The sequence below is a fragment of the Phoenix dactylifera genome, chromosome 18 (genome assembly GCF_051530095.1).
Source record: "Phoenix dactylifera cultivar Ajwa chromosome 18, Ajwa_hap1_PhDact_Kaust_v1.1, whole genome shotgun sequence".
NCBI lineage: Eukaryota > Viridiplantae > Streptophyta > Magnoliopsida > Arecales > Arecaceae > Phoenix > Phoenix dactylifera.
Genome location: NC_143207.1, coordinates 11,074,241 through 11,083,362, shown reverse-complemented (window position 1 = coordinate 11,083,362; position 9,122 = coordinate 11,074,241). Strand labels below are relative to the sequence as shown.

The following is a 9,122-nucleotide window of genomic DNA, read 5'->3' as shown; positions in this document are numbered from 1 at the left end:
GCTCTCTATCTCACCGGGGTGCTAGCTCCCTTGCAGAGATAGCTTTGATGGCTGATGTCCTCCTTCTCAATCAACTCTTGATTGTGCTTAGAAGGAGGAAGAAGAAGGATGAAGAAGAGGAAGAAGATGATCCCCTACGCAGCCTTCTTTTGTTCCTTGCGTTGGATGAAGGAAGGGAAGGGAAGGAGGCCGCCAACACTTGGAGATCTTTTTCCTTGCTTGCGGCTGAAAACACCAAGGAAAAGAGAGGGCCACGGCTTGGAGGAAGAGAGGTTTCAATGCATAAGGGGGGCCGGCCCTAGTCCTCCTTTTAAAGGGAGTGGAGCTCCTAACAATTAGGAGCTCCATGACAACTTACCAAAGAAGAGGGCGCCGGCCCTAGCTCTTCATGTCGCCCTAGCCAAGTGAGAGGGGCTGATGTCCCTCTTACTTGGTTAACCTAATCCTCTTCCAAAGAGGATTAGGTGCCTCTCTCATGGTTTAATCCCAATCCAATTAGGATTAGCCAATTGGGTTCAATCTATGCTAGTCCTAATCCAATTAGGACTTGAATGAACCATGACTCAATTGAACTCTTCAATCCTAATCCAATTAGGAGTCATGTTGATTCATTAGATTATTAATTAATTTAGACTTAAGGAATCCTAATCTAATTAGGATGTATTTAATTTCAGTCCTAATCCAATTAGGACTCTATTTGAATCCAAAGTCCTAATCCAATTAGGATTTCTATGAATCCTACTCCAAGTAGGAATCCAATTTTGATTCAAATCTCCTAATCTCATTAGGATTGAGGAATCCTATTCCAAATAGGAATCCCAGTCCTACTCCAACTAAGATTCCCAGTCCTAATCCAATTGGGACTCTAGGAATCCTATCCGAAGTAGGACTCTTGTTTTAAGTCCAATTAATTAATTCCCTTTGTTCCTTCTTCAACTTCTTATCAATCAAATTGATTTCTTGTGATTCCTAATCACGATTTCAACCATCGGATCGGTCAATACTTCTAGTGTGTGTGATCCCATAGGTTCTATTCTGACTGGTAGTGGGATATATTGTGATCTCTATCACAATATCATTGAAAACTCCTTTCAATGGGTTGGAACGATTCCAACTCAACTCATTAGGGTTTATCGATCATCGAGATAATCCCTGTGAGTCCCACCATCCACCAGTGACACCTAGCAGCATGTAGTGGCTACCCAGCAGAATGGAATGATGAACCTCTAGGTGCAGTTAACATGTGATACAGTCCTACTATCGTGGATCCCTACAGGACGGAGGTCATGGACAACTCGTCAAACCCCATCGTCTGTCATATGTCAAGATTTATTCGACTCGAGTTCGATAGTGGAAAACTCTTTCTCCACTTTATATTACTGCCCTGGCCAAGGTCTTAGAACTCAGTCTAACAAATCACATAGGATCTCTCCTCTTCTATCAAGGTCGATAGATTCCTTGTAGGTGCATACCCTACTCCTACAGTGAACCTACTGCAGCCAATCTATACTGCATGGACCCATATGGCTAGAGACCATGTATGTGTGCAGTCAAACTACAATAACCTCACTGTGAGTAGCCGAAGCACCGCAGGTCAAAGGACCAGTCACACTACTGCAACATCAAGCAAGTCACTGACGAGTGGATAGACATCCAAGTGACTTCTTGTCTTGGTCACGCTCAGTACCCTTGTTCTCTAACAAGCACCTGCACTATCACTTCAGTGTCACTATACTGTGGACTCAAGTCTCGTCCATCCAGAGGGAAAGTGATCTGTGCACTGATCGGATCGATCACCGTCCTCGTGATGATCCATTGATCAGGAGCATTTAGAAATTAATCACCAATGATACATGGCTCAAATTCTCAACTCTTGAGAATATGTATCATCATCTTATTAATTTCTTGGACGATTCATAGACACATAAACAATATGAATGAAAAGATGCCTTTTATTTATTCAATAATAAATAGTCAAGTACAAAATTATGTCCCTAGAATTAATAATGTGTCAGCCAGATTGGCTTCTAGGGCATACATCTAACACTTTAGACGAGCAAAAGAGCAAGAGGGCTTTGATTCATAGAAGGATGACATACGAAAACGTGCCAGGAATTCAGCCAAAAGAGATACTTGAGCAGAAGGCCATGGATCAGAGAAGAAAAGTAACCTATCTGTGCCTATTGGGAATCGGGTGAGAGCACTCCGCACCTATTGGAGGGCTTAGATCAAGCAAATAGAGAAAAACTTGAAGATAAAATACTAGTGTATCTTAGGTTGCACTTGATATCGTATCAACTTTCATCCTTGTAAATCCTAAAACCATAAACACTGTTTTTGTTTTTTCCTTATAAATTTCTGACAACAGAAACATGTTTGCCGGTTGCTTCCTTTTTTGCTTTACATAATAGAAAGTAGAAAAACATTTTTTTAAGTAAGTAGAAAAATAAAATTCATCTGAGATGTATTTCTTTACCATTTCTTTACCTTCTCCGACATCGTCGTCATCTCCATCTTCTTCATCAAGGCTAAAGAAGTCCATCCTCGAGAACAGCTACTAGGCCTGAGCTCGGCATGCCTCAAAGCCCTTCCCAAAGGTGTCGGACGTGTTTTCTAGGGCATCTTCTTGAAACTCCTCCAAGGTGTGGTATTCCTTCACCGCCTCTGCGATCCTCGCGTCAGCCCGAATGGCCCGCCTTTTAGCCTCGGCGGCTCGCTCCTTATCCTCGGTAGTTCTTTGCTTGGCTTTGGCCAGCTTTGCAGAAAGCTCCATGATCTTTTGCTTAGCAACCTTATAAGCCCCCTCGATTGAGGATAGCCGCCTCTCTCTAACCACAGCCTGAGTCTGCAAAGGCGAGACATGGGCTTCTTCTGGCTTGACTCGGTCTTTGCCTGTTTTCACCCTCTCCTCGGCCTTCTGAGCCCATTCCTCGGTGGCCTCCTCCCCCGCCTTGGCCAGACAAGTGTGCTCCTCGGCAGCCTCCGCTCTCTCCTTGTATTCTATGATACTCCTCGAGAGTATCCTAAACCTATCATGCTAGCAGCCGATCTCGAGAGCGTGTTGAAAAAAAAAAGGAAAAGAGAAGAACAAAGAGGTGGAGTTAGCTACCAAGGGAAATGACTTAATGAAGATTTATGAAACCTACCTGAACGACTGAAGCAAAGGTTGCACCAAAGAATTTGGTAGGGTTGAGGGAGCGATGATCTCCCTGTCGGTTTAGAGCTGTATAGCTTAGACCAGCTCCCTTGCCACTCCAGAAGACCCCAGTGCTGAGTCGGACTCCTCTACTGTCCACTATGAAAAATAGATCCCACGGGCATGGGTCGAGGCTGAGGGACCTCCTAGCCTAGAGCAGACAGGCCCGAATCCGATCGAGCTAAGGTGCAAACATCGGGAGATGGATGATGTGGAGGCATGACGGCCCCCTCTCAAAGGGGTAATCTAGATGGTTGAGCGACCTTTGCATTGCGGTCGGGTTCTATAGTCTGCCCCAAGGTGCGGGCGCCTCATGGGAAGCTCTAGCAATCAAGGTCTTGGCATCAACCTCAATGATGGTCTCGGAAGCGTGGGCCAAGGAGGATTCCCCCCTCGACCTTTTACTCTGGGAGGCCTCACCATCGGCGGCCGCAACCAACCTCTTCTTCTTCTTTCTCCTCTCAAGAATTAGCGTAAGATTAATCTTCATGACAATGGGGACTGCAACGCTAAGGACAAGACATAGGAGAAGGGTTGAGCGGCCAACAGGTGAATACGCATCGAAAATGGGAAAGCACAGGGGACACCAGAGCCAGAGACGAAAGACTTTATTGGAGCACCACCTAGAAGCTTGGACACTCGGGCACTCAGGTAAAGAAGCAAGTGCACCGAGGGGAGGAGGCTGAGGGCTGGGGACGCCCTTATATGGAGGTGCAGACGGCCCTATTCAAATCACCAATTCGCTACCACAATAGATCGTGCAACGTGACGGCTCAGGGGATGGCACGGGTGATCCGCCGGATTGCCACTTTGATGATGCCTCGAGGAAAACATTGCAGTGATGACGTCTTGGGACAACCTAGATACGGCGACGCTTTAAGGAAACAGATCGATGCATTTATTGCCCATGATGAAAGTCCTACCCTCAATCGAAGTGGTAGCTTAACTTCCATCACCCGAACTGGAAGGCAGTTTGGCCTCGAAAGTGGGGGGCAAGTGTTGGGAGAAATATTAGACTCCTCGTCCTCGGGCCAAACCTCTCTCTTTGATCGCTAACGTCGGCCGAGGAGGATGGTGAAGGCCCCAGCTGAGCTGGTGCCCCATCGAGGTGAGCGACTTTCACCCCGACCGAGAAGATGACCAGTTAAGGAGAACTATCGACTCATATCAATAAAGATTGACAGTTCCAACAACTGACAGCTTTGGCGACCCATAGTTGCGGCAACACCATGGCTTGCTCTCCATTGGCGTTGCCTACTGCTCACGCGGACTGACGCCCATGCCATGGCCGTACCACTTTTCGTTATTTGACCAGCATTGCACGCCACGTTGGGCTAGGTAAGGACAAAATGGGCTCCCCTATATCAAGGGGCGGCCTAGAGGACCTCAGGTATGCACAATATACTACTTATAGAGCCACACTCTGCTGAAATCTTCTCCCTTCCACACTGTTGTCTTTAGGTTCTGACTTAGGCATCGGAGATCCCTCGCTGAAAACTCTCCGGCAAGTCGAGTTCTTGCAGGCTGCATACAGAGGAAATCCACCCCCTGCACCTTGGCTAGCCTACTCAGCTCTACACCAACCGACCCTAAGGTCGCCCAAGCTCCGCTCGACCTCAGCCCAGTTTTAGTTGCAACAGTAGCCTTACTTTAGTGTGTTGAGATATTGTTTACATATTTCAAACATGTGATACTCAGATCATAATGAAACAAACTTATCGTTATGTCAAGGCACCCTTGTAAGTCCATCTACCATTGAGATGATTTAATCTAAGTCGATCGATCACATATCTAACCCAGAAAGATTGAGAGATGCCTACTAAGGTCGCATGAAAGCATTCACCTAACAAGCGAGGGACAATAGAGGACACGTGTTGAGTGTTGGCCAGGAGCAAAATTATCCTCAGGATTGAGGTATGGTTCTTTGCTATCAAAAGACAAGATGATGGAAGTAGTAGTAGTATGCCGGATCCTAATTTCTCTGTCCAATAATCATCCTATGGTTGAGGCCTAGCTAGAAGTTGTTTGCTGGAATTCTAAAAATATGGGTTATCAAGTTCGAAGAGAGCCAGATTACCTCCTACTAAGTTCGTTAAAAAGGAAGAGAGTAAGGCCTCAGCGGATAATCCCATGAGCCAAATCAAGGTCTCTCAACAAAGGAATTGATGGCTATTAAATTAAAAATTCCTATTAGAGAAAAGCAACACTACTCAATCTTCCACTTCATCACGGGTGTGAGACCCATTAAGAGGTAAGCTATTAAGAAAATTTTTGATTGCACTCTACCCAATCCTTTTCTCAAAAATAATACTTAGAAAATAATTTTATTTCTATTATAATTAGAAAAGTGCTATCATAATCAAAGTGTATTACTATAAACTTAGTACAATATCATGATTACAATTTGTTAGTAGAACTATTATTATGACTATAATATACAATTTAATTATCAAGAATATTCACTGTAGTAATTCTTAATATAGTCTATACACTACAAAAGAAGGAATAACTCCCGGCGGTTTTTTTTGTCTCTACCGATGCTTATAAGCGTCGGCGAATTCCCAGCCCACGCTTCACAAAGCGTGGGTCAGACGTCGGGCAGGTGGGCGTGGGTCGGGTTTAACCCGACGCATCAAAAAAGCGTCGTCGGTCTATGCCGACGCTTTTAAGCGTCGTTCCTTTATAAGACTCCGACGCTTAAAAGCGTCGGCGTACCTCAACCGACACTTCATACCGTAGTTTCCGTTGGGCTATGCCGACGGTTAAAAGCGTCGGCCTAATCTGCTTTACCGACGCAATAAAGCGTCGTTAATGGCGTTTCACATTCCGTGCTAGTTCGTATTTCCGATGCTAAATAGCGTCGGCAATGGCATTTTTTATAAAATTTTTTTTTTGTAAATGCAATTTTTAATTCTCTGTATACATTAATTTCTAACAAAACACATACACTAAATCACATAGATAACAAAATACACAACACAGACAAGAACTTTTCATTCAAAATCTCAATATTATCATATTTGATTACATTGTACTTCAAAAACATTCTAAAAACATCCATCTCAAATTCCTAAGTACACAATCTACGATGTATCAAGAGTCGACGGCATCATCTCTACGAGTAGATGAAGTATCAGCAACCTACAAGAAAAAAAATACTTTAGAAACTAAAAATACGAAAGTCATCACGCTAATACAAGAATACATTATAATTATATAAAATATTCAAATATATTTAGTTATGTACCGGAGGAGCAAATCTCTGCAAAAAAGATGAAATATGGTCAAGCTGATTCTGCAAAGATTGTATCTTCAACTCTTGGCTCTGCTTCAACTCCGCCATATCAGTCATATGACTCTGCCTCATCTCCTCTATCCTTGTCTCATATGACTGCTTTATCTGTGCCATCTCTGTTTTCAAACTACAAACCTCTGCAGTGCTAGTACCTTGTCTGGCATCTTGGGTATATCGGCTCACTGCAGACAGCTGAGTGGGGGTAACTCCAATACCGTAACCCCTCACGCGACCATAACGTTCTGGGCCCATCAATTCGGCATAGACCTGAGCCTCGACGCGACTGGCCGCGTCGGATGATGATGACTCCCCGACGCGCTCTGAAATAAGATTTGTAGCTCTTTCCTATATCTCTCTCAAAAAAACAAACAGTCACATTAATAATTTAAAAGAAGTAAAATTAATTAAAAAATTATGATAAAATAAAAAATGAATACATACAACTATATCTCTCGACTCGTCCCGGACAAAGCTGCCATCTCGGTGAGTGTGGGTCATCTTATAAAACTCTACCTCACCAGGCTCCCTTCCATGCTCTACTATCTACACATACAGAAAGTATATGGGCAAACTATATATCATGATACGTGCTATATGTTAGTAGAGTTTCAAATAGTTTCAAAAGAACTTACGAATTCATTTCTACGTCTCGCATAACTCTTCGAGCCTGAAGTATGAGGAACTGCTTGAGATGCTCGTGCAGCTCTACCAATATTAGAATATGTCTGCCAAAATAAAAGCACACAGTATAATATGATTCAATGTATATATTTGCAATCTATATTAATAATAAAGATAATAGAAGATATTGAAACAATATACGTGACCTGTCCTCTTTCAGAAAACCAGTAATGAACAAGCTCCCTCCACTGCTGAGGGTATACATCAGGAGGAGTCACACGAGCAACCTCCTCCTCTGTCATACCCTCGCGCTTGAAGTCCATCTTCAATTTTGCTTTATATTCTTTCCATTTGCGATTGAGGGACTTTAGCACCTAATCATGGCTCTCTGGAGGGAGTACAAACTTACCCTACAACAAGATTCAGAATGTTATAATAATATTAAACATCTAAAATAAAATTATGATACTAAGCAAATTAATATACAGGAGGTGTCGAATTAAAAAGAATAAATTCAATTCATTACCTGTATAAGTCTAAGAAGCTCAACCTTATACGAAGGAAGCATGTCATTCCACTTCGTATAGTTGAGTGGACACAGCTGACCCTTGCGTGCAACCGATCCTAAAAAGCTTGATAGTAGACTTCCAGCTCTATTGATGGGCTGCCCCAATTCGTTGCATCGAATGATGATCTTCTCACCCGGAGGAAGCTTCCACACATCCTTTGCTTGAGTGGGTCCCCGTCTCGTCCTCACTATCCCTTGTCCATCTATTCAAATTAAATAAAATGTCTTAAAAAGTTGAAGACAAATATGAACATAACTTTAAATCGAATTACCCTGGATCCGGAGCTCATCCTCAGGACAATCAGCAGGAGGCTCGCGCTGAGATTCTGACTCGTGCTGCTGGTGCTCACATGACTGCTGGGACTGATCAGAAGTAGATCCCACCTGAGAATGCTGGAACTCTACATCTCTAAATCGTCTCCCTTGGGGCATATTGTTACCTGGTATACACAAAAAAGAATCAATATTTGGTTAAATAATAAATTTATACTAAATAAAGTTCCCCACCATCTTTTGCTCTTATTTTAGTTTAGTGAGTTCCCCACCATCTTTTGCTCTTATTTTAGTTTAGTGAGTTCCCCACCATCTTCTGATTCAAAAAACATTTTAGACATATGATAGAATGATGTCAACATGAATCTAAACTTCAACAAAGATACTTGGAACTCGACTGGTCATTCTCTGCCATGTCATATGGTAATCTGAAAAAAAATTACCTCTACTAATGCATGTTACTGCTCGTCCTTGACATAAACATGTTACAAGGAAACATGTTTAGCTGCTGTTATTTATGCTCTATCATCCAGACAGCAAATTGCATTTAAAAGCAGAATGTAAAAGCCATCCAACATTTGATGCAAAACAATTACCAATGCAAGACCAAGATTCCAGCAATTTATAACATTACAAATAAAACTCAACTTTGAATTCACATGTTTTATGCAGAAACTTCGAACACTTAACTGTATGGGTATCATTCCACTGAAAAACAGCACAGGCTTTGTTTAGCGGTACTCAGAAACCTTGGCATACTTTGGAACATTGGGCCTTTGTTAACAATGGACAAAATCTAGGGTCTAGATGATGGGTTTGGAGGAAGTTGGAGGAAGCATGGTGTTTTCCCATTCTTGCTTCTAAACTGTCAAGTAATGCATTCATGGGGACAAGGTCAAGAAATTGTCTCAGTTAACAATATCAGAATAAAGAAATACACTCAAGAGGTTCTCAAATGACTAGCTGGGAACCCACTGAAACTATATGGTCCACCACTTACGTAACTAGTTATGGTCCCTTATAGCAGCCTACTGAATGAAGCTATTTTTGTAAATAGACTAGTTTAAATCACAATCATGCCATAAATTGCATCAATTATTTGGTAAGATATAATACCATCCAACTTTCATCTAAGAACAGAATATTTGGAAGAGAAAAGGATATTAACT

The 9,122-nt window shown here is 42.5% G+C and overlaps 1 protein-coding gene across 1 annotated transcript; it reads right to left on the bottom strand.

Annotated features, from left to right (window-relative positions):
• Window positions 1-2,557: 2,557 nt before the first annotated feature.
• Window positions 2,558-7,935, bottom strand: LOC148699504 (uncharacterized). Its single transcript, XM_088714617.2, has 7 exons — window positions 7,639-7,935; window positions 7,319-7,522; window positions 7,124-7,216; window positions 6,933-7,034; window positions 6,444-6,836; window positions 3,147-3,209; window positions 2,558-3,037 (listed from the first exon to the last, which is right to left on the bottom strand). The coding sequence occupies exons 2-7, from the start codon at window positions 7,433-7,435 to the stop codon at window positions 2,558-2,560; spliced, it is 1,248 nt and encodes a 415-aa protein (XP_088570743.2). The 5' UTR covers window positions 7,436-7,522; window positions 7,639-7,935.
• Between the last annotated feature and the right edge of the window lie 1,187 nt (window positions 7,936-9,122).

Excerpts from the sequence above, each read along its gene's own strand:
- LOC148699504 (XM_088714617.2), bottom strand. The coding sequence starts at position 7,435 with ATGGACTTCAAGCGCGAGGGTATGACAGAGGAGGAGGTTGCTCGTGTG. Across the intron at positions 7,035-7,123 it reads CGAGACGTAGAAATGAATTC|ATAGTAGAGCATGGAAGGGA; the intron begins GTAAGTTCTTTT and ends CTGTATGTGTAG. Across the intron at positions 3,038-3,146 it reads CCTTTGCTTCAGTCGTTCAG|CATGATAGGTTTAGGATACT; the intron begins GTAGGTTTCATA and ends ATCGGCTGCTAG.